Source organism: Anopheles funestus, chromosome 2RL (genome assembly GCF_943734845.2).
Source record: "Anopheles funestus chromosome 2RL, idAnoFuneDA-416_04, whole genome shotgun sequence".
NCBI lineage: Eukaryota > Metazoa > Arthropoda > Insecta > Diptera > Culicidae > Anopheles > Anopheles funestus.
The window spans coordinates 30,497,300-30,522,664 of NC_064598.1; the positions used below are offsets into that span (position 1 = coordinate 30,497,300).

At 44.1% G+C, this 25,365-nt stretch overlaps 1 protein-coding gene across 1 annotated transcript in view; it reads right to left on the reverse strand.

Moving 5' to 3' along the window:
• Nucleotides 1–24,844, reverse strand: part of LOC125765755 (microtubule-associated protein futsch-like) — a 73,733-nt gene extending 48,889 nt beyond the window's left edge. The window contains exons 1-21 of the mRNA XM_049431197.1: nucleotides 23,224–24,844; nucleotides 18,881–19,040; nucleotides 17,863–18,767; nucleotides 15,371–17,659; nucleotides 15,180–15,293; nucleotides 7,493–10,422; nucleotides 7,061–7,357; nucleotides 6,413–6,790; nucleotides 6,047–6,277; nucleotides 5,609–5,776; nucleotides 5,306–5,338; nucleotides 4,793–5,035; nucleotides 4,157–4,387; nucleotides 3,821–3,886; nucleotides 3,578–3,685; nucleotides 2,903–3,037; nucleotides 1,823–2,632; nucleotides 1,322–1,417; nucleotides 878–916; nucleotides 608–742; nucleotides 68–337 (exon numbers count right to left, since the gene is read on the reverse strand). Coding sequence (XP_049287154.1) covers nucleotides 68–337; nucleotides 608–742; nucleotides 878–916; nucleotides 1,322–1,417; nucleotides 1,823–2,632; nucleotides 2,903–3,037; nucleotides 3,578–3,685; nucleotides 3,821–3,886; nucleotides 4,157–4,387; nucleotides 4,793–5,035; nucleotides 5,306–5,338; nucleotides 5,609–5,776; nucleotides 6,047–6,277; nucleotides 6,413–6,790; nucleotides 7,061–7,357; nucleotides 7,493–10,422; nucleotides 15,180–15,293; nucleotides 15,371–17,659; nucleotides 17,863–18,767; nucleotides 18,881–18,933 — 9,531 coding nt within the window. The 5' untranslated portion in view covers nucleotides 18,934–19,040; nucleotides 23,224–24,844. The remainder of the gene's footprint in view (nucleotides 1–67; nucleotides 338–607; nucleotides 743–877; nucleotides 917–1,321; nucleotides 1,418–1,822; nucleotides 2,633–2,902; nucleotides 3,038–3,577; nucleotides 3,686–3,820; nucleotides 3,887–4,156; nucleotides 4,388–4,792; nucleotides 5,036–5,305; nucleotides 5,339–5,608; nucleotides 5,777–6,046; nucleotides 6,278–6,412; nucleotides 6,791–7,060; nucleotides 7,358–7,492; nucleotides 10,423–15,179; nucleotides 15,294–15,370; nucleotides 17,660–17,862; nucleotides 18,768–18,880; nucleotides 19,041–23,223) is intronic.
• Between the last annotated feature and the right edge of the window lie 521 nt (nucleotides 24,845–25,365).

Sequence of the window (25,365 nt, forward strand, 5' to 3'; positions counted from 1 at the left end):
GTTCGTCTTGTTCTGGTTTGTCATCTGGCTTGGCCTCAACCTTCTCGACTTCGACGGTCTCGGTAACCTTTGCCTCAACCACCTCGGTCACCTTCTCTTCAACAACCTCAGAGACAGGCTCCGATGGCTCTGGCTGTTCGTCTTGTTCTGGTTTGTCATCTGGTTTGGCCTCAACCTTCTCGACTACGACGGTCTCGGTTACCTTTGCCTCGACCACCTCGGTCACCTTCTCTTCAACAACCTCAGAGACAGGCTCCGATGGCTCTGGCTGTTCGTCTTGTTCTGGTTTGTCATCTGGTTTGGCCTCAACCTTCTCGACTACGACGGTCTCGGTTACCTTTGCCTCGACCACCTCGGTCACTTTCTCTTCAACAACCTCAGAGACAGGCTCCGATGGCTCTGGCTGTTCGTCTTGTTCTGGTTTGTCATCTGACGTGGCCTCAACCTTCTCGACTTCGACGGTCTCGGTAACCTTTGCCTCGACCACATCGGTCACCTTCTCTTCAACAACCTCAGAGACAGGCTCCGATGGCTCTGGCTGCTCGTCTTGTTCTGGTTTGTCATCTGTCTTGGCCTCAACCTTCTCGACTACGACATTCTCGGTTACCTTTGCCTCGACCACCTCGGTCACCTTCTCTTCAACAACATCAGAGACAGGCTCCGATGGCTCTGGCTGTTCGTCTTGTTCTGGTTTGTCATCTGGCTTGGCCTCAACCTTTTCGACTACGACAGTCTCGGTTACCTTTGCCTCGACCACCTCGGTCACCTTCTTTTCAATAAGCTCAGAGACAGGCTCCGATGGCTCTGGCTGTTCGTCTTGTTCTGGTTTGTCATCTGTCTTGGCCTCAACCTTCTCGACTTCGACGGTCCCGGTTACCTTTGCCTCGACCACCTCGGTCACCTTCTCTTCAACAACCTCAGAGACAGGCTCCGATGGCTCTGGCTGTTCGTCTTGTTCTGGTTTGTCATCTGGCGTGACCTGAACCTTCTTGACTACGTCGGTCTCGGTTACCTTTGCCTCGACCACCTCGGTCACCTTCTTTTCAATAAGCTCAGAGACAGGCTCCAATGGCTCTGGCTGTTCGTCTTGTTCTGGTTTGTCATCTGTCTTGGCCTCAACCTTCTCGACTACGACAGTCTCTGTTACCTTTGCCTCGACCACCTCGGTCACCTTCTCTTGAACAACCTCAGAAACAGGCTCCGATGGCTCTGGCTGTTCGTCTTGTTCTGGTTTGTCATCTGGCTTGGCCTCAACCTTCTCGACTACGACGGTCTCGGTAACCTTTGCCTCGACCACCTCGGTCACCTTCTCTGCAACAACCTCAGAGACAGGCTCCGATGGCTCTGGCTGTTCGTCTTGTTCTGGTTTGTCATCTGGCTTGGCCTCAACCTTCTCGACTACGACAGTCTCGGTTACCTTTGGCTCGACCACCTCGGTCGCCTTCTCTTCAACAACCTCAGAGACAGGCTCCGATGGCTCTGGCTGTTCGTCTTGTTCTGGTTTTTCATTTGGCTTGACCTCAACCTTCTCGACTACGACGGTCTCGGTAACCTTTGCCTCGACCACCTCGGTCACCTTCTCTTCAACAACCTCAGAGACAGGCTCCGATGGCTCTAGCTGTTCGTCTTGTTCTGGTTTTTCATCTGGCTTGGCCTCAACCTTCTCGACTACGACGGTCTCGGTTACCTTTGCCTCGACCACCTCGGTCACCTTCTCTTCAACAACATCAGAGACAGGCTCCGATGGCTCTGGCTGTTCGTCTTGTTCTGGTTTGTCATCTGTCTTGGCCTCAACCTTCTCGACTTCGACGGTCTCGGTAACCTTTGCCTCGATCACCTCGGTCACCTTCTCTTCAGCAACCTCAGAGACAGGCTCCGATGGCTCTGGCTGTTCGTCTTGTTCTGGTTTGTCATCTGTCTTGGCCTCAACCTTCTCGACTAAGACGGTCTCGGTAACCTTTGCCTCGACCACCTCGGTCACCTTCTCTTCAACAACCTCAGAGACAGGCTCCGATGGCTCTGGCTGTTCGTCTTGTTCTGGTTTGTCATCTGGCTTGGCCTCAACCTTCTCGACTACGACAGTCTCGGTTACCTTTGGCTCGACCACCTCGGTCACCTTCTCTTCAACAACCTCAGAGACAGGCTCCGATGGCTCTGGCTGTTCGTCTTGTTCTGGTTTTTCATTTGGCTTGACCTCAACCTTCTCGACTACGACGGTCTCGGTTACCTTTGCCTCGACCACCTCGGTCACCTTCTCTTCAACAACCTCAGAGACAGGCTCCGATGGCTCTAGCTGTTCGTCTTGTTCTGGTTTGTCATCTGGCATGGCCTCAACCTTCTCGACTTCGACGGTCTCGGTAACCTTTGCCTCGACCACCTCGGTCACTTTCTCTTCAACAACCTCAGAGACAGGCTCCGATGGCTCTGGCTGTTCGTCTTGTTCTGGTTTGTCATCTGGCTTGGCCTCAACCTTCTCGACTAAGACGGTCTCGGTTACCTTTGCCTCGACCACCTCGGTCACCTTCTCTTCAACAACCTCAGAGACAGGCTCCGATGGCTCTGGCTGTTCGTCTTGTTCTGGTTTGTCATCTGGCTTGGCCTCAACCTTCTCGACTTCGACGGTCTCGGTTACCTTTGCCTCGACCACCTCGGTCACCTTCTCTTCAATGACCTCAGAGACAGGCTCCGATGGCTCTGGCTGTTCGTCTTGTTCTGGTTTGTCATCTGGCTTGGCCTCAACCTTCTCGACTTCGACGGTCTCGGTAACCTTTGCCTCGACCACCTCGGTCACCTTCGATACAATAACCTCAGAGACAGGCTCCAATGGCTCTGGCTGTTCGTCTTGTTCTGGTTTGTCATCTGGCTTGGCCTCAACCTTCTCGACTAAGACGGTCTCGGTAACCTTTGCCTCGACCACCTCGGTCACCTTCTCTTCAACAACCTCAGAGACAGGCTCCGATGTCTCTGGCTGCTCGTCTTGTTCTGGTTTGTCATCTGGCTTGGCCTCAACCTTCTCGACTACGACGGTCTCGGTAACCTTTGCCTCGACCACCTCGGTCACCTTCGATACAATAACCTCAGAGACAGGCTCCAATGGCTCTGGCTGTTCGTCTTGTTCTGGTTTGTCATCTGGCTTGGCCTCAACCTTCTCGACTTCGACGGTCTCGGTAACCTTTGCCTCGACCACCTCGGTCACCTTCGATACAATAACCTCAGAGACAGGCTCCAATGGCTCTGGCTGTTCGTCTTGTTCTGGTTTGTCATCTGGCTTGGCCTCAACCTTCTCGACTAAGACGGTCTCGGTAACCTTTGCCTCGACCACCTCGGTCACCTTCTCTTCAACAACCTCAGAGACAGGCTCCGATGGCTCTGGCTGTTCGTCTTGTTCTGGTTTGTCATCTGGCTTGGCCTCAACCTTCTCGACTTCGACGGTCTCGGTAACCTTTGCCTCGACCACCTCGGTCACCTTCGATACAATAACCTCAGAGACAGGCTCCAATGGCTCTGGCTGTTCGTCTTGTTCTGGTTTGTCATCTGGCTTGGCCTCAACCTTCTCGACTAAGACGGTCTCGGTAACCTTTGCCTCGACCACCTCGGTCACCTTCTCTTCAACAACCTCAGAGACAGGCTCCGATGTCTCTGGCTGCTCGTCTTGTTCTGGTTTGTCATCTGGCTTGGCCTCAACCTTCTCGACTTCGACGGTCTCGGTAACCTTTGCCTCGACCACCTCGGTCACTTTCTCTTCAACAACCTCAGAGACAGGCTCCGATGGCTCTGGCTGTTCGTCTTGTTCTGGTTTGTCATCTGGCTTGGCCTCAACCTTCTCGACTAAGACGGTCTCGGTTACCTTTGCCTCGACCACCTCGGTCACCTTCTCTTCAACAACCTCAGAGACAGGCTCCGATGGCTCTGGCTGTTCGTCTTGTTCTGGTTTGTCATCTGGCTTGGCCTCAACCTTCTCGACTTCGACGGTCTCGGTTACCTTTGCCTCGACCACCTCGGTCACCTTCTCTTCAATGACCTCAGAGACAGGCTCCGATGGCTCTGGCTGTTCGTCTTGTTCTGGTTTGTCATCTGGCTTGGCCTCAACCTTCTCGACTTCGACGGTCTCGGTAACCTTTGCCTCGACCACCTCGGTCACCTTCGATACAATAACCTCAGAGACAGGCTCCAATGGCTCTGGCTGTTCGTCTTGTTCTGGTTTGTCATCTGGCTTGGCCTCAACCTTCTCGACTAAGACGGTCTCGGTTACCTTTGCCTCGACCACCTCGGTCACCTTCTCTTCAACAACCTCAGAGACAGGCTCCGATGGCTCTGGCTGTTCGTCTTGTTCTGGTTTGTCATCTGACTTGGTCTCAATCTTCTCGACTTCATCGGTCTTGGTTACCTTTGCCTCGACCACCTCGGTCACCTTCTCTTCAACAACCTCAGAGACAGGCTCCGATGGCTCTGGCTGCTCGTCTTGTTCTGGTTTGTCATCTGGTTTGGCCTCAACCTTCTCGACTACGACAGTCTCGGTAACCTTTGCCTCGACCACCTCGGTCACCTTCGATACAATAACCTCAGAGACAGGCTCCAATGGCTCTGGCTGTTCGTCTTGTTCTGGTTTGTCATCTGGCTTGGCCTCAACCTTCTCGACTAAGACGGTCTCGGTAACCTTTGCCTCGACCACCTCGGTCACCTTCTCTTCAACAACCTCAGAGACAGGCTCCGATGTCTCTGGCTGCTCGTCTTGTTCTGGTTTGTCATCTGGCTTGGCCTCAACCTTCTCGACTACGACGGTCTCGGTAACCTTTGCCTCGACCACCTCGGTCACCTTCTCTTCAACAACCTCAGAGACAGGCTCCGATGGCTCTGGCTGTTCGTCTTGTTCTGGTTTGTCATCTGGCGTGACCTGAACCTTCTCGACTACGACGGTCTCGGTAACCTTTGCCTCGACCACCTCGGTCACCTTCTCTTCAACAACCTCAGAGACAGGCTCCGATGGCTCTGGCTGTTCGTCTTGTTCTGGTTTGTCATCTGGCTTGGCCTCAACCTTCTCGACTTTGACGGTCTCAGTAACCTTTGCCTCGACCACCTCGGTCACCTTCTCTTCAACAACCTCAGAGACAGGCTCCGATGGCACTGGCTGTTCGTCTTGTTCTGGTTTGTCATCTGTCGTGGCCTCAACCTTCTCGACTACGACGGTCTCGGTTACCTTTGCCTCGACCACCTCGGTCACCTTCTCTTCAACAACATCAGAGACAGGCTCCGATGGCTCTGGCTGTTCGTCTTGTTCTGGTTTGTCATCTGTCTTGGCCTCAACCTTCTCGACTTCGACGGTCTCGGTTACCTTTGCCTCGACCACCTCGGTCACTTTCTCTTCAACAACCTCATAGACAGGCTCCGATGGCTCTAGCTTCTCGTATTGTTCTGGTTTGTCATCTGTCTTGGCCTCAACCTTCTCGACTACGACGGTCTCGGTTACCTTTGCCTCGACCTCCTCGGTCACCTTCTCTTCAACAACCTCAGAGACAGGCTCCGATGGCTCTGGCTGTTCGTCTTGTTCTGGTTTGTCATCTGGCTTGGCCTCAACCTTCTCGACTACGACGGTCTCGGTTACCTTTACCTCGACCACCTCAGTCACCTTCTTTTCAATAACCTCAGAGACAGGCTCCGATGGCTCTGGCTGTTCGTCTTGTTCTGGTTTGTCATCTGGCTTGGCCTCAACCTTCTCGACTACGACGGTCTCGGTTACCTTTGCCTCGACCACCTCGGTCACCTTCGATACAATAACCTCAGAGACAGGCTCCGATGGCTCTAGCTGTTCGTCTTGTTCTGGTTTGTCATCTGGCTTGGCTTCAACCTTCTCGACTACGACGGTCTCGGTAACCTTTGCCTCGACCACCTCAGTCACCTTCTTTTCAATAACCTCAGAGACAGGCTCCGATGGCTCTGGCTGTTCGTCTTGTTCTGGTTTGTCATCTGGCTTGGCCTCAACCTTGTCGACTACGATAGTTTCGGTTACCTTTGCCTCGACCACCTCGGTCACCTTCTCTTCAATAACCTCAGAGACAGGCTCCGATGGCTCTGGCTGTTCGTCTTGTTCTGGTTTGTCATCTGTCTTGGCCTCAACCTTCTCGACTACGACGGTCTCGGTTACCTTTGCCTCGACCACCTCAGTCACCTTCTTTTCAATAACCTCAGAGACAGGCTCCGATGGCTCTGGCTGTTCGTCTTGTTCTGGTTTGTCATCTGGCTTGGCCTCAACCTTCTCGACTAAGATGGTCTCGGTAACCTTTGCCTCGACCACCTCGGTCACCTTCTCTTCAACAACATCAGAGACAGGCTCCGATGTCTCTGGCTGCTCGTATTGTTCTGGTTTGTCATCTGTCTTGGCCTCAACCTTCTCGACTACGACGGTCTCGGTTACCTTTGCCTCGACCACCTCGGTCACCTTCTCTTCAACAACCTCAGAGACAGGCTCCGATGGCTCTGGCTGTTCGTCTTGTTCTGGTTTGTCATCTGGCGTGACCTGAACCTTCTCGACTACGACGGTCTCGGTTACCTTTGCCTCGACCACCTCGGTCACCTTCTCTTCAACAACCTCAGAGAAGGCCTCCGATGGCTCTGGCTGTTCGTCTTGTTCTGGTTTGTCATCTGGCTTGGCCTCAACCTTCTCGATTTCGACGGTCTCGGTAACCTTTGCCTCGACCACCTCGGTCACCTTCTCTTCAACAACATCAGAGACAGGCTCCGATGGCTCTGGCTGCTCGTCTTGTTCTGGTTTGTCATCTGTCTTGGCCTCAACCTTCTCGATTTCGACGGTCTCGGTAACCTTTGCCTCGACCACCTCGGTAGCCTTCTCTTCAACAACCTCAGAGACAGGCTCCGATGGCTCTGGCTGTTCGTCTTGTTCTGGTTTGTCATCTGGCGTGACCTGAACCTTCTCGACTACGACGGTCTCGGTAACCTTTGCCTCGACCACCTCGGTCACCTTCTCTTCAACAACCTCAGAGACAGGCTCCGATGGCTCTAGCTGTTCGTCTTGTTCTGGTTTGTCATCTGGCGTGACCTGAACCTTCTCGACTAAGACGGTCTCGGTAACCTTTGCCTCGACCACCTCGGTCACCTTCTCTTCAACAACCTCAGAGAAGGGCTCCGATGGCTCTGGCTGTTCGTCTTGTTCTGGTTTGTCATCTGTCTTGACCTCAACCTTCTCGACTACGACGGTCTCGGTTACCTTTGCCTCGACCACCTCGGTCACCTTCTCTTCAACAACATCAGAGACAGGCTCCGATGTCTCTGGCTGCTCGTCTTGTTCTGGTTTGTCATCTGGCTTGGCCTCAACCTTCTCGACTACGACGGTCTCGGTTACCTTTGCCTCGACCGCCTCGGTCACTTTCTCTTCAACAACCTCAGAGACAGGCTCCGATGGCTCTGGCTGTTCGTCTTGTTCTGGTTTGTCATCTGGCTTGGCCTCAACCTTCTCGACTTCGACGGTCTCGGTAACCTTTGCCTCGACCACCTCGGTCACCTTCTCTTCAATGACCTCAGAGACAGGCTCCGATGTCTCTGGCTGTTCGTCTTGTTCTGGTTTGTCATCTGGCTTGGTCTCAACCTTCTCGACTACGAAGGACTCGGTAACCTTTGCCTCAACCACCTGGGTTACTTTCTCTTCAACAACCTCAGAGACAGGGTTTCGTTCTATTTGTGTTTTTTCGATTTGCGGTGTTCTGTGTTTTTGTTGATTATCAATTTCGTTAAAGTTTGACATTTGATTTGATTTTTCTTGCGGATGGTCTTCATATTGTTCCATTGTTTTCATTTCGTAGCGTTTGATGGACACTTTAATTGGTTGTTCGGATTCAGTTTGAGTGGTTGTTGGTTCGCTAGCATCATGTTTTGATTTTATCTGTTCGTGGTATTGATTGTTGGATTGCGTATCACTTACTTCAAACAGTTTTATAATTTTATTATCCAGTTTAGATATACCACGCTTTGTTCGGGTTTTATCAATGTTTACAATCTGCGATGTTTGTTTCGTTTTTACTTCTTGAGAAACAGCTGAATATGCATGTTTTGTACCCGTTGATGAAGATATTTGTTGAGCTGATTTTTGGATATCTTCTTGGATTATTTCAAATCTGGCCTTTAGTTCTTGAATATTTTTCATTTTATAATCTTCTTCCATCACATACTCCATTGACGATGATAAATCGGAAGGTTTTACTTGCGATTGAATTTCCTCCGTAGCCTTTACATGATCGCTAATCTCAATTTTGCTATGATCAACTTCATCAATCTTCTGTTGAGCAAAACCAATATCATCACTTGTTCCTGAAGAAATATGAGATGTAGATAATTTATGGCTTCCACTTGGGAAATGTTTTCGCTTCGGACTACTTTTCATAGCTTCATCAAACGTGTTTTGTTTCTTCTCGAACATTTTGATAAGATCATTTGTTTTTCGTAATTCGTTATCATCCTCCTCGCATTCATCCTTAATTAAATCGGTGATGAATTTACGATCAACATGCTTTTCGCATACCGTTTCATCAAGAGCAGCTCTATTTTCCGCTTTGCGTCTTTCTTGTTCGAATTTTCTAACCCCCTCCTCTCGTAAGCCAAGACTTTGCACTCCATGAACAAGTTTAGATATCTGCTGCTCTTTCTCTGTTACAGTATCAGGAACCGTTGGATCTTTTGTCGTTATTATTTGAGATTTTAAATCATCAACGTCAACATCAATACGTTTAGATAATGCTTCTCCTCGTGCAGAAGTTTCAACCTGATCGACAACAGCCTTTCGATCCACCTGTTTAACAGCTATTCTCTTCTCCAGCTGCTTAATAACCTCTTGAATAGGTGGAATTGACTCAGACATGACATTCGATTCTATCGGTTCTTCCTCTTCACCAAATATCTTACGAAGTTCCGTTATTTTGCCTGATGTTTTATGGCGTTTAGGTGATTCCTGTCTGTCAATCTTGAGCTGATATTCTTCAAATTCTACCTTTTTCTTTGGAGAGCTTTGTGCGCTGTGAGTCTTTTGGCTTTGTTCTAACATCTTTATTTTTGCCTTCACATCACCCGATCCGCGGCGACCTGTGAGGAGCTCTTCATCAGTGAGTTTGCTGACATCTCTCTTGAGGATAGACGTAATGGGCACATCTAAAGGACTGTTCGATGCATCTTTGGTCTCAATACGATCAGTAAGCGTAGCTGCCTCTGAAGTATCCAGTGCAGCTGACACTGACTGATCTTCGAAATCCATTGGGCTCGTCCCAGTGTGTGCAAAGTGGACATCTTCTTCCGCCATCTGGAAATCAGCCGTTACATCTGTTTCATCCGGAAGAATAGGGCTTAGACCCGCATCAGTAAGCTCTAGCTCTTCTATTTCCACATCCACAGCAGTATCTGTAATGATGCTTACTTTCTTATTTTTCTCTTCAGCAGAGGAAGATATTACCCCGGGCGAGGTCATGGTTTCTGTGAATCCTCGCGTTAAAGATATTCCAGTATCCGTCACATGCTGTGATACGCTCGTCTCAGTGATAGGCGAACCAGAGCTGGAATCGAAACTTCCAAAGAGATAGACACTCTTCTTCTTTGAAAACGAAACCGCATCATCTCTTTTGCGTTCAGTTTGCTCCGAATCTGGATCGTCAACCAGTTTGAACTGTTTGTATCGTTTACCGGTGCTTACTTCCTTTACTTCACCACCGCTCGAGCTCATTTCGGTCGTTTTCTCACGCCCTTCTTTTGAAGTATGCGTTGTAGTTAGGCTAATCGTCGACTGCGAACTGATCGATATTTCCACATCTTTGTGACCGTACACCGTCAGACGGCTTTCCGTTATCGCGGATGTGTCAGAAGTTTTGATCTCCTTACGTCCAATCACGAGCTTAATCGCAGGTGAGTCACCGCGCCCAAAGCGTGCGCTGTGCACACTATCGGGCGATTCAATGATCTCATTCATTGGCGAAGTACCACGATTTGCATGACTATCTGGTTTATTACCCTTTTCAAAAGTAGTCGTTTTGCGTGCTTTTGTCGCTGTAGTTGTCGAGGTCGTAGTTGTAGTCGTTTTGGTCGAGGTAGCGTCCATGTCCAAGTCAAGATTAAAGTGCTTGCGCGATGATCTCATAGCCTCAGCGGAACATCCCTCATCAGCTGTGTTGCTTCCTTCCTCCGGAAGCGCTAACCTTCTCCCATCACCTACATCGGCCGACAGCGGACTTAGCGTATCCAAATCCTCGAGCGATGCAAGAGCAACGACGGCGGCCATCGTTGCGTCACGGATCGGTGTTGACGTTCGGGCCATGCCTTGCCGATGACCAACTGGGCCTGCCGCATCCGGTGTATCCAACCAGTGGTACTCACGGAATGCTTCGAAATCGGTCGTAGACATGTCATCGGGCACGGAGGAGTTTGCATCCTCTGTTGGTGTGCAATCATGTGTTTAAGTCACGAAGAGAAGTTTCACGGTTCGTTCACGTTTTGCACATCATAGACAGATTTACCAATTAGTGTATAACATTGCGTTGGGTTTTCAATTGAGTAACACCAGCAGATACGTGATGTGTTTTTATCGAAAAATCCACCACAGGAAAGAGCATTGTATGCAGCGTGTAATTAATCATAACATTTTAATAAGGATCAGAGGAAAATGTGAGAAAAGAAATATTTCGACAAATGGATTGTAACGACGCAATGTATGATCTGAGCGATTATTACAGTTGTATGATGACATAGGAACCAGTAATATGGAAAAATATCATTAATATCTTTAACAAAATATCCCTTGCGGCCATATAACAAGCTTCGGCTTGTTAAATGTATGTTTCCCATCAAGCGAATTCCTTTGCATTTATCGTCAAAATTTAACCCCGTTCATGTTGGTGAGTTTTGGTGTAGATGTTTCTTCCGAATGAGTGTAGTGTGCGATGTTACAATTATCATTAAGTCACTATTTTCATCAAATGATTCGAAATTAAACGGACGAAAAAAAAAGAAAATAACATGTTTCCCCTTAAATCAGCATAAAAATGTATGGATTTTTGAAATTTTGATTCAAAATCATCGTTTGTACTGAAATGAAATGACTTACACACAACAAGCGAGACAGAATGCACAATAACATGGTGTTGAAATCGTGAGCAGGTTCTTTCTCTGTCTTTCGGTATAGTTTTTAATTCGATTTGGTCACACAACGTCAACGTAACATTGACAATGCGTGAGTGTGTGTGTTTCACGAACTTTTCCGAACGCATCGAATTTTCCTCACAGTTTCAATCCCGGCGTATTGTATTGCGTAAGGAGTGCTTTAATAAGTGTAGGGATTTTAAGCGTTGCAAAAATAAAGTTTTAACACAATAAACGGTACATCCAATTGAGAAGGAAACATAATAAGAGCCCAAATAAAATAGCCAAGGACAGCACAAACTGAAACCGTATTGAACCCTATACAACTGTTTGTGTAGTTGCAGATTTTCTGATATTTAATTTCAATCTAGAACGTACGCGTGTAAGATCACATTATAGTTCCAATCTTCCAAGCGCCACCAAAAAAAAACACACAATAATTATGATTTACTTCCGAATAAGCGCAAAAGTTGCCTGCTGTTAATTAGATAATTTTGTATGAGTTGAAATTTGCATGAGACAATTTGATAAACGAAATAACAAAAGGTTACATGTATGCAAATTAATAATCTAATTTTAAACATTTATCTTGCCACTTCGGAGTGTGGAAAACCATTAGCCTAATATTGTTTCATTAAGTAATTTCTACTTATGAAAGCTACACTCTTAAGCCATTTAAAACCTTGAAAAACTTAGCACCATAGGCTTGCCAATTATGAGTTGAGCTGCTAAATGATTTTATCATTAGAATGTATAAAGATATTATTAAATTATTGACAGATTTTGAAACTTATGCTCATTCATTGCCATTCAAATTTACAATGGTGTTTCAGCTAGACACACATATTTCACCTTCAGAAAGAACATGAAACTATTAAAAAACTTCCATTCAAATGCTTTAATTAAACTTTTGCCTTGCAAGTGCCATTTCAGTGATATTTCTATGGTAAAATATGCTTACCGAAGCAATAATTGTCTTACGTCTTACGTTGAGTACTTTCGGCAAAGATGGAATACAATACGTAGAAGAGAAAACAATAATGTAACACAGCACTCGTGTAGGCACACTATTCGATCAACAATTGCACTTATATAAAAAAAAAAGAATATTCTTGATGGAGTTCTACACTTTTACTTCGAACGAACTATTTTGGTACATATGATACTATCACCAATCACAAACAAACTGATACACAGCTCCTACTCGACGGTAGCCACAAACGCAACTAACTACGTTCTCTTCCGTCAGCACTGCATGGGGGTTCTATTTTACGCGATTTCCCTTACACTTCTACATGCACCTAGCCCAACCTGGCAACCCGCTGACATTTCCAGCGTTGTAGTGACTCTTTGCGAACACTTCCGCATGCTAGCTTTCATAAGAGGATTAAACGTTCAAAGTTAGTGTCCTCCGTACAATGCTAACCGCACCGTTTCGTGCGAGAGCCCTTAGAGAACATGTAGACATTAGTCTCACATGTGAAGCCCTATACTACGCGTAGAAAGTTGTGCAATCAACTACCGAAGGACACGTTGGTCGCGTCCAGAAATCGATTCTGCATAGCCACAAAATTAGAGCACGGTGGTGTGGAAAACACATCAGCTTCGAATTTTTAGCGCCCCATAGCATGACGAAATGTGGTATTAATGATCGTTATAAATCTAGCATATCGTTACAGGATGAAATGAAAACATTAATTCACTATCTCACACATATTCTAATGATAAAATCAACGCTTCAATGAGCTGGTACGGAAGATCTCAGCAGCAAACAGTTTTATCAGTGTACATGGTAACATTTAACAAAAGCAATTTATATTCTCGATTTAAGACATTTAGACACGAGCAATTGATGCGCTAGTAATCGGTTACCTCGTCATTCAAGCGTATTTCTCTAATTCTGCGACAAACATACAATAAACTACGATTGGTTTCAGCTTCAACCAGCTGCACATTTCACATCTAAAACACAATGGTGTTGGTGTAATTATAGTTTGTATTAGAATGTATGATCAAGTGTGTGTGTGTTTGTGTGAATGTTCATATATGTTGAAGAGGAGTTGCAAAATGATGAACGTTTGCTAGGAATTTCCATGAGGTGCACGATCGATGCATGTGATTTGTGGAGCAATAAAAATCTTGCCTGACCTTCGAATAACACGCCAAGAAACTACGCGTCGAATCAAGGACGAGAAAATAATAAATAAAAACACAAATGCCCCCAAAAACAGGAAACAAGAAAATGATGCTATGATGATGTTTCGCTTTATCCCCAATGATGTAAAGCGCTCTTCAGATGTGGAAGATGAATCTGTTTCGTGTGAAATGCACGGTCCGCAAGTTTGGTGATTTACGCTCGAATGGCCTATTCAATAGTATGCTGAGCAGAGGAAGCCATATGATGCAGGAAATTCCACCGTACTAGATGGTTAACCAGAAGCTGTCATAACACCACCAACGACCATGAAAACTGAAACTGACCACAGATTCAATTTCTGCTGTTTTCTTCAAGAAATGTGTATAGGCAAGAAAGGTTCCGACAAGAAATGCTAATTCGTATCGCACTGTTTTTTTTATGTTGCAAATCGAGAAAGCAATATGGAAGGCTACTAGTAAAATATGACAGTTTAATACAGTTTCACAGCATTCAAAGAGCATTAAGGGGTTTCGGTTAGACATTGCGCAGGGAGAAATGAGCAGATGAGGAGATGAGTGAAGTAGAGAAGTAGAGCTTCGATGAAGATGTTTTAGCTGTATAATTTCTAAACCGTGTAAAAACAACGGAAGGTACGAAATGCTATTATTGTCTAAAAGTGCGCTGATGTTCGCGAACACACTGATATATATGCATGAATGTCAACTTGCAACTATGACATGGGAGTGATTATAGAGTTTCCAATTGATGCGAAACATTAACAACAACCGAACGAGGGGGCTACGAAGAACAAAACTAAATGATTGGGAAATATTGTTATCGCATCTGTTTATAAACGTTTTGCAAAATACTATCCGAGAGCACAACGGGTAAATTGGGTAATCGAAACAAACGTACTTGGTTCTTACTTGTGGTATTGCTGTGTTTTTTTTTTCTCTACGTTTCCTAAAACCAAATCAACTCAAAATAGTACACTATTCAGTCTAGTTTTATCATAGAACATTGGCTAACAAGAAGTTACGAAAAAGAATTGAAATCCTACAAGTTTGTATACTAACAGATGTACTTCAACTTAACAAGAGAAAAAGAAAAAAAAGGTTTTAAACAGTGCCGAATTCAACAAACTATAAACAGTGAATTAAACATCATTAAACTTCTTCCACTAACAAAAATGATCCAAAATCAAAACGAAGCCAAAAATTGTACAACAAACAGGAAGAAATTGTGAGCAAATAAAACGCTAATCATGATTCATGATGAAGTGTAGGCTAGAGTTTTGATCTCGATTTGTTTGCAGTAACGGTTGGAAAATTCATATGCCAATTTATGTAAAGCGCGGAATGCGCATTTTGAAATTAACGCAAAATTAAATAATAATAGTAAAACATACATAACATAAGGTTTTGTTTTTAATTAATTCTTGAAACCCTCCAACTGTTCGTGTCGTTTACAGAACAGAAAACGAACTTCGAACGAACGAAACAAAACGAAACGAAAAAAAAAAAACTGAACTGAAACTAAACCACAAAAGCGGTGTTCGCAAGGGGAAGAAAAGAGGAATAGTGGGAAGAGAACACAAAAGTTTAGTGAAGCACCATCGAAAAGAAATCTTGTTTATCACTCATAGATAAATAGGATGCAAGAAGGAATCCATACAGTTTATCATGAGATTGTGTGGGGTTGCTTTGTTGCTTGCTTCATTGAAGCTCTGGCATCCGTGAAGATGGGTGCATTCTCGTAATATTAATAAACACGTGGGGGTTTTTAAGTGTGATTTTGTGAATTTTCTCTTCGACGCGCTGCATTGCGCGAATGGGAAATAGAGATATCGTAATGTTCGCGTACTACGAACAGTGATATCGTTTAGATGAGATTAATTGTGCCATTCATCACCTACCTTTCCATTTGTCCTGGTCCTGATCATCATCGTCAATGCCGTTCGTATCGTACCCTACGCGTCCCGAATCAGACATGTACTCTTGCATCGGGTAGGCAGATTTATCGAAAGACTCTGTATGTTGGAGAAGTTTTGTGGTTAAGACCTCCGCTAATGGACATAAACGGATATGTTTTCGGTAGAATACACACCTTCCTCCGAGTGGCTTAGATCCAGTGTACCGACAGTCACTTCGGCCGATTGAAGCTGCTGCACCTTGTCTTGCGCTTCGTCGATGATCTCGTCGATGAAATCATCCGGCGTTACTGCCCGATGGTCCTCCGTAATGATCTCGGTCACTGACCGTTCATTGCCGTAGGCGGTTGCAGACATAATCTCCTCATCGTCCTCACGGTGTATTGCCTCGGTGGACGACTGATCCAATTTCTTCTCCTCCTCCTCAATCGATTTTTGTACGATCACCGTATCGCAGGAATCGCTCGAAAACTGTTCCGATACTTTGCGATCCTTCAGGATCGGTATTTTGGACAAACTGGAACTATCCGGTTCGGGTGATTTCGCTACCGTTACATCCACTTTGGAGGGTGGCTTTGTTGTTCCGAAGCGTGGAATTTTCGAAACCACCGATTCAACTTGTTCGGTAACATTTTCGACCATCTCTTCTGCTAGCGACTTTATTTCAGCGAGTTTTGGTTGGTCATCCAGATTTTCTTGCAGCTTATCGGATTTCGGTTCCGGAACGAGATGTGACGTCGGATACTGCTCCTTAGCTTCTGGGGAGCTTTTCTTCGACGGAACCGGTATTTTGGAGGTAATCTCTTGCGAAACAGTTCGCGAAACTGTTTCCATCACGGATGGCTTGTCGACCGACTTGTCGGCCGTTTTCTCCTCCAACCTACGTATTTCTTCTTCCTTTTCAACTATTTTCTCACTGACCATATCCTCACCTTGGGTTACACCCGTTTCAACGCTGGAAATTATCTTGCCGCTTCGCTTCATCACCATACCCATTGCATCGCTGGAGACCGTCTCAGACTGCTGTCCATCGTAACTTTCGACCGTATAAGCTTCGGAAGAGAAAACTTGTGGCACGGTACCATCGACGGAGTGTACCGTTTCCTTCGTCATGAGGGCGGCCATTTTATCGGACGTTTCCTTGACTTCTCGATGCGTATCACGCTTCTCCACAACGGGCTCCTGGTCGCGAATTTCACGCACAACCGATTCTACCTTCCGATCGACGAAGCTACTGCTCTCAGCACTACGCGCAACAAACTCTTCCCGCACGATCATTTCATCATCCTGCCCGAAGGCAAAAGCGCCACTATCCGGCAGTGTATCCTGCACCGTTTTGGATGCCATTGTTGTAGACATCTTAGTTACCGTTTCCTCCATTTTGCTAACGGTTTCGGATTTAAAGTGCTGCGAAATGCTCTCCTCCTTTTTGGAGGTGCTATGGGTTTCGGAAAGCGACGACGGTTCCGATTCCTGTTCCTTCCCTTCTGACACTTCATGCACTTTCACTTGTTGCTCGACAGTGCTGCTGGTTTGCTGTGTAGAAATTTTAGACACTTCATCTATCTTGCGCGAGTGGCTGATAAAATCACCTCTGCGAAGCAACACTGCTTGTTCCGAATTTTCCGATATCGGCTCCGAGTCGGTGTGCTTCGTATCGCCGGACTGCCGATGTTCGGCACGGTATTCATCACTCCACGAGTCCCGCCCGCTAGTGGTATCCACTGACGACTGCTTGCTGTCGGTGAGCGATTCAGTTTTAGACTTCGTCTCGAACGAGCTTATCCGCTGCTTGACATCCTTTATCGATTCTTCCACTACGCCCTGGAACTCATCCGGTTCCTTGGTGAGGCTGGTACGCTTTGCCGGAACTGGCGCACGCTCTTTCGGTACAGGGGTCATACTTTCGGTAGGCTGCTCAACTGGCACGGAATCTGGCTCAACAGGGAGACGTTCCTCCACCTTCTTCTTAATCTCCTCCACGACTCGGGGCGAGGGAACCACGCTTACTTCCGTGGCCATCTGCTCAAGCACCTCAGACTTATGCACAAACTCTTCTACATTCTTCAACGTTGCCTTAAACTTGTCCTGCAACTCCTGATCGAACTCGTCCTTTCGCACCCCCGGTCCATCTTTGACGACAGTCGTTTTTAGCTTGACCACCGGTTCCGGCATGGTGGATGATTTGTACGTGTTGTCGATTGGCTTTTGCAGCAGTATTTCCTCCTCATGCTTGGCGCGCGTATCGTCGATCACACTTTGACGCTTGATTGTGATTATTTCTTCCACTATCTCCTTCTTCTGTGTTGAGGCAGGTATCGATCGGTCCGCGGAAAGTCGTTTCTCGATCTGTTTTCTTCGCTCTGCCACCGTTTTCTTTACCATTTCCTCCTCTGATTCCTCCGATTCTTCGACGGTTTTTTCCTCTCCCGAATATTTGGTGGATTCCTTTTTGGAGAGGCGATCTACAAATGAGGAGGAAGGAATGAGTTATTCACTATTTGTAAAATTATCACCAAAATGTCCATACCCATCGGGAAGCATTAAATATGCCAATCGAAACAAAATGAAACAACGAAGAAACCAAGAATATTGGACATAAAGTTAACGATTCCGATGAGTACGGAATGACTACCCTCAATTCCTTCTCTCTCCTACCACATCCTACCTTCTTTTTGTGCCATCTTTACAATGGAATCCGTTTCGGAAAGCATTTCCACCGCATCGACACTGCGTTTGCCGATCGAAAAGGAGGTTTTGTTGCGCATGGTAACGGTGGTCGTGGTACCGGTAGAGGTCGCGCTACGTATACACCGCTCCACGATATCGTCCCGATGGATGGTGCGTAGCCCGTTCTCGAGTATGTTGAAGTCATTGTTCGGTTTCGATTGGAACTGCTTCAGCATGGCTTGTGCCTGTTGTGCCGTACTGGTCGGTATTTGGGCCACAATGTTTTCCACGTCCGTCTCGCTGACACCAATTTCCGGCGCTAGCTTGATCCAATCTTCACCGAGCAGGTTGGAGATGTCTACTATGCGCAGCTCGCCCAGATAGTTCTGATCGTCGACGAGCTGGCGCGGTGGAACAACGGCACGGGAACGTCCGACGCGTAGCATAATTTCGTGCGAATCCGTAATCGTGGTCGTCTGCTCCGGTATGATCGTTTCCGGCAGCACGATGTTAAGTATGCAGATTGGTTGCTGCGGTGGTTCACCCTTGGCTATTTTTGGTTCTCGCATGAAAAGCGTCCGCCCGACAATGTCCGCATGTTGATCTTTCACGCGAACGGCGAACGGCAAACGGTTCTCGCGGAAGGCTTTGAACGGTAGGGCCAACTGTTCGCCCGATTTAGTCACTGGCACCAGATTGCCGGCCAGCTCGATGTACTGCGGTTTATCCTCCAGCACCTCGACGTCTCTGCTTTTGGCCACCTCCGTAAAATGTTCCTGGTGCTCGAGCGTTTTGTCCTCACGATCATCTGTCATGCAGAAGACACGGAGACGCGCCTCTAGCGGATCGGTACGCTTGGCGAACACGACAAACTTAGCCATAAACGGTACGTGTATGGCTTCTCTGTAGGGGTTGGCAAACAAACAAACAAAAAAAGGCAAAACCGGAAACACAACGATGTAGATCAGCGAATATGAATAAAGCTATTTTTTTTTTGAGAAGGCTCGTGTGCTTACTTGTACAGCTCGGTTGCCATCTTGGTTGCATCGGCTATGTTGCGACAGTCCATCAGCCAGAACCGTGCCGATACGGTCGTCGTGAACGATACGCAATCGTTAACGAATGTGAGCGGCGTCGACCCGGTAACATCCTCCCATTGTGCACGCGTTGTACCACCTAGTTTGTTTTCAAGAATATGTGTATGTTTTTTTTTTGGGTATAGATCAGCAAGTTGCATTCATTTTGAATACGCAAGAGTTGTTTAATGGCGAGTAAGTTGGAATCATTGGAACGCAATGTAGTTGGACGTGGTAGCCAGAAAGTGTGCGACAAAATTTTGGTGCAAGTTGGAAAAAAGTGTAACGGTAGCATATTTGACCGTATGTGTGTATGTATGTATGTATGTGTGTGTGTATGCATTTGAGAGTGAATTTATGTAAATGTAAAATGCAAGAGTGTGTGGTAAGGAAAATGAAAAGAGAAGCAAGACAATGGTATCGAACAATTAGCAAAACACTTTCGCTCACAAAAAAAGAAAACCGTAACAATCAGCACAAGCATTAGTAATGAAACAAATAAAACATTCAAGTATGCAGATAAGATATGAATATTGAAAGCATTACGTTCCCACCGCGGAGGGAAGGTACCGGTTTTATCGTTCTCATAGATTGACTCATTTTAGTGATGCAACTAGGCAATGTGGAGCTTCGAACGACAACACATGATTGCCGCACGCGTCTGTTTTATCTAAGCTACCTTCAAACCCGAACAGAACGCGAGTCACATTTATGGCACTGATTTAAAGGGTGAACCGTACCATGGCAGGATGGTTACTGGTTCTACTCGGAAGCACGCTGCTATACGATCACGAAACTATAAGGCAAACAAAATACGTAATCAAAAACCAAAAACATCCCAAAAACACAATCTCTCGATCATGATGAAACGGATAACAAAATAAAAAAAAAAAAACGTGTACAAACCGTTCTATCTAGTACAAGAACGTAAATTCAGGTTTGCATCAAACAAGCTACACAAAGGATATCATTTTCAAAACAGACCAATTACATGTGATTAAGCAAATAAAAACCAGAACCATAATGAACCCTTCATGATGGTGATAGAAGACGATGGTGGCGATGATGATGGTGGTGATGCTGTTTTAAAACAAATTTGATTGATACTGTTAGATGAGCGTCAAAGCATGTGCAAAAGATGAGAAGAGATTTAGGCTAAGAAATGAAATAGCTCTAGGAGTAGGTTTGGCATGTATATGAACTAAAGTAGATAAATCTTTAACGAAATGTAACGCTTTTAACGTTCTTTTATTCTTGTTTTAACTAGCTAAATGGAATGCATACGGAATAAGATAACTGTTCGAAACCATTACTATCCACCGGGGGGGGAATTTTTGTTTTGTTTTTTTCGTGTCCTACAAACATAAAACAATATATGATGCGCTCAAAACATTGGTAGACTAATAATGCAACTGTGCAAAATTATACAATACAATTTCCACAATTTCTACACGTTGCACTGCTCTAGATGTGGTGGCGTGATGATATGATGCAAAAAACGCATATTATTCAAAAAAAGAAATTATGATAACATTGAAATGGAATGGAATACAGGTTGAAATTAAACAGAACAAACTCATACGAAGGATCAAAAATCAATTACGCACAGCGTCAAAAACTGCACTCAGGGGCTGTATGTCGGAGTGTTCAGATGTGAGGATGTTGGTAAACAGACGTAGATGACACATTAGGCTTTGGTGGGGGTGTTATCATTTATTGTTACTGTTGTTTGAAAGGGTAATTACGAAAACTCAAATCTTTACGAAAAAAAAATCCTTACGATAGTATGATTTATTGTTGAATATAAGCTAATGAACATTCAAACCAAAAAGGAGGGCCTATAAAAGGGACGGAAGGGCAGGTGATAGTGGAGCTTTACAAAAGTGTTGGTGTGCTTGGTGTGCGGGATATGAGATCATGGAAATGTAATGGTGATCAACGATCATACTTCCTAAACCACGTGCTCAGACTCAATGCCTATAGTTCTTAGTAGCAAAAGGTTCATGACGATATGGAGCACTGAGCGCCGACACGACTTCGACATTTGGTTTTTAGCAACGGTTTCAGAAAAGTTCTCCTGTGGGCAACTAACACGTTCTTTACATTTTGAGGTTTTTGTTTCTGTTCTTTTTAACAAGTAATTGAGAAGCATTTGTCACGCTTTATGCTATAGCTTAATAGTTTATATAATTGTTTGTGTGAAAGTAAAGTTTAGTAAAGAAACCAATTCCCGTGCAACAACAACAAAAGATATTATAAACGTAACGTTTACAGCAGAAACAGAGAAAAGACACCCAATTCCTCTTCTGCCGCACCTATTCTTCTGCAGACATTTTTTATTTCACCTCGTTTGCAAACGTGACAAACCTGCATACAAAAGGGTGGTACGCAAACAAGAGAAAAAACAACGTAATTAACATAAGAAAATAATTTTTAAACTGTAGCGCTTCGACGGTGAAGTGTACTAGTAGACACAACTCGGCAAGCAGAAGCCTTGCAAAACTAAAATTACGAGAACGAACAAGAAAAAGATGCTTTAAATTATCGTGTAAAGGAAACAACAAAAAAACACAACCGAAATAGTTAGAACGGTGGGTAAGTGAGATCTAGGATATGCTAGGGTAATGCTATTCGAAATTGCAAATCAATCCAATAGACGGGTGATAACATAGTGTATCGTATGAAATTTTCCTCGTTGATGGCGGTGATGTTTAGAAAGAAAACGGTAAAGCTTTCAATATTAACAGGATTTGCAAAATAGGGCAACCTGTTAAACAAAATTGTACAAAGACACAAAAATCAATTGATCCGTTTTAAAACAAGTAAAATCATATTTGAAAGTATACAGCACAAAAACGAGCAGAATAGAAAAGTGGATAGTTATATTTTGTTTCTGTTTGATAGAAGACGTTTACGATAGTAAACTGTTCCGAAGCATCATACAACCTGGCCGGAATGTAAATAAGTTTAAAATAAAATACATAAACGTATCGGCAACAACATCACTTCGTTATCGGTTTGGTGCAATATTGCTAAATATGTGAGGAGTTACTACACGCTCAAATTATGTTTGTGCTTATGTAAGTGATTCGTACGCGATTAGCTAGAGTAAGTAGGATCTAAAACGGACAATTTTATTTTATTTTATTTTATTTTTGCGCAAATCCAGCACCAAACTGTAGCTACATTATGTGTAGATTAAACGCAGATAATTGAAAGTTAAACGAATCTTACAGCGCGTACAGTGGGAAGACGTTTTTAACACATCGTACCATCGTTATGTTAGCATAAAACGTATCCACAATTCAATATACTCTGGTGCAATCATTCTAATCAATCCGCGGTAAATGCGAAAAAAGCATAAGACAAGAAAAACATATTTCAAAGAGTTATTAATTCATTAAAGAAAACTCCGCAAACAGCAGTAAACCATGGAAAAAAAACATACACAGGGAAGACGAAAGGAACTATACAAAATCAAAAGAATGGAATGAGCATTCTAAAGAAGTAGAACGAAACGCGCAGAAAACCAATAAAAACATTGCAGCACAATCAGCTCAAAAACATATCAAGAAACAAACACAATAACGCAAAACAAACGAAGTTCAAACCAGCGCAACTATCAACGAGTAGTATTCGGTCGAACGGGTTTAGCACTCCGTTCAAAATGTACCGAAACGAGCATTCTCAACTTAGTGCTCAAACGTCAGCTGCTTAGCACATTTGTACAGAAGAAATGCTGGGCAAAACATGGCAAGACATACGCACGAACAACTGAATACATTCGACCAACGAAAAGTGACACCAAACGAATTTGAAAAGAACTGATTGAGAATTGGAAAAAAAATTGGAAGAACATATTGGACAAAACAAATCAACGGGTAGCACGCGAGAAAAACCCTTCACAAGTCATTCATAGAAATATGAAAACAACAAAACCGGAGATATAATAGCATAGTGAAGGTGTAAAAGATTGAGAATAGTAGAGTAGACTAAAATGGGCAAAAGTTTCCAATTCAAACAAAAACACGAATATAATCGATAACGGTCTAATTTTTAATGCTTTTGAAACTTCTGTCTGTTTGGCATTGCTTTTCGTTTATGTTTAAATATAAATAATAACACAAAAACTGCAATTAATCCAAGAGAGAGAGAGAGAGATAGCTCTTGTTTTCGTTTCATATTGCTGTTTTCTGTTTGATTGTTTGCTTGGATTAGATATTTTTTTTGTTTTTGGTTTAGTTTTGTTTTTTTTTTGTTTTGTTTTTTTTTTTGTTAGTTACCTTTCAGAGATCTTTTCCGAAACACACCTTCATGGTAGAGCGCAATATGGGAATGCGTGCAGTAACAGGCATATTGTCGAGGTATTAGTACGAAATCGGTACAATAGTATATGGAAATGTAAATGTATTTTTAGGTTTTCTTTTGGGTATTTGTTTATCTGTGGTGTTTTTAGTATCTGTTTTCACTTCAAACCCAAAAACAAAACGAATGATGCACATTTAATGGATGATTCTGTTTGCTGGCAAAATGGTTGTGTTTCAGCAATGCTCAACCTATGCTAAGTGATACAAGAATACAGAATGATGTGTTTTTGTTGGTATGTATTTTTTTCTGTTGTTATTAAAACAAAATAAAAATGTTTTATTAAAACAAATTATTATTACCACACTGCACTCAGCACATCGCATTGTAATAGCTAAATCCCATCACTTAACAAACGAAAAAATCGGTACAAAGAAAAACAACCCAACGAAATCATACAAAAGAAGTATGAATTGTCACGACACAAAACAAGAAATGAAACAAAACTAAAAAACAAAACACTAGAACTAGTGAATGTGGTAAAAAGCCAATTAATTTTAAAAAATCAAACACGAATTACGGTTCGCAGAAAGGAATTTTGTTTCAATAAATTTACAACGTTAAAGCATGATACACAGGAAACCAAAAAAAACATAAAACTGGGAAACAATAAATTTTATTCTTCCCAATATAATCAAATATAGCAGTCAATACAACACACAGTAGAGTTAATACACGCACAGTGATCTAGCACAGACAAAAACGGATGAAAATTCATAACGGACAATATATGGGCAGTACCAAATCGCAACACAACGGAACAATGAAATTTGCTAAAATATGTGATCAAAAGATTTGTTCGATCGAACAAGAAAGGAAAGCATCTGGTATACAGTTGCGTCCATCGTTGCGTCTTTCGATAGAAGATCAATTTCAGTTTCCATTCGCGTAACAGAAATCGTGGTGTGTGTTTTTGTTGTATTTCATGCTTCTTCGTGATGGTGGTGGTGTGAAACGAACCACTTGTGTATGGTCTCCAAAGGCAATACAAAAATAATCGCTTGTACATGTTAAAATTAAAACTTAACGAACAATGTTCACGACAGGTTATAAATGAGTTAAATATTATTTTTTTACAACAGTTGTTAAACCTAAGGTGATTAGTGTACAAACAAAAAAAACATAATTTCATTGCAATACACCAGAAAAGGGACAATCGTGGCTACAGCAAGATTTTGCTATACACTGTGTTGTACAAACACAGCATCTGAAGGTAGGTAGCTTTATCCAGTATTATTGAGGAGTATAAACATGAAAGGAGAACTATTTGCCGATCGATTGTTAGCTAACATCTGACTAACGATTTTAAGACAGGATTACATTTTCGTGTAGGACAGTATTGTTTTGTTATCAACAACAGTAAGATGATGCCGTATTTTGATATGTTTTTGGTATGAAAACGAATGGAAGCTACGGGTTATGACAATTTAATAAACAAGAAAACCAATCGCTGCACAAGACACACAGCGTACGGAATGAAGACTGTGTTCAAGAGATCGGGGAATTCCTTCACAAAAAAAAAAACATAAAACAGTGCGTACATACCGGTGATGGAGCATAACAACCGCAAGGTAGGGGCACTGCCAGAGTATTGATTTATCATTCCCTGGCTGTGGGCTCTCGGTGCCGGCATGCTTAACGTGATGGCTTTGTGGAATTTACGACGTCTCGGTTCGACCGTTACAACCGGTGACACGGCAACTCCCCGGCCCAGCAATTTGGCCGTCAAATCTGGATCGATCGGTTGTGCCTGCAGGTTGGTATAGAATGCAAAATGAGGTGATTAGAAGACGATACACTATGAAGCACTGTTAAGCCCGCGGGAGTGGCGTGAAGTGGACTCTGTGGAAATATTAAAGTAGGGTAAATAGCATTATCACTATCACAGGGCTGTTGTTTCACCGGAACGCCTAAATACTTCTCAATTTCAATCTTAAATATTTTAAATAAACGAAACATTAATTGAATACTACAGTAGTACCTACACACAAACCAGCGTGTTTGTAGCAGACTATCTGTAAAATGAAAACCCATCCACAAGAATCCATGCTTCAATACGC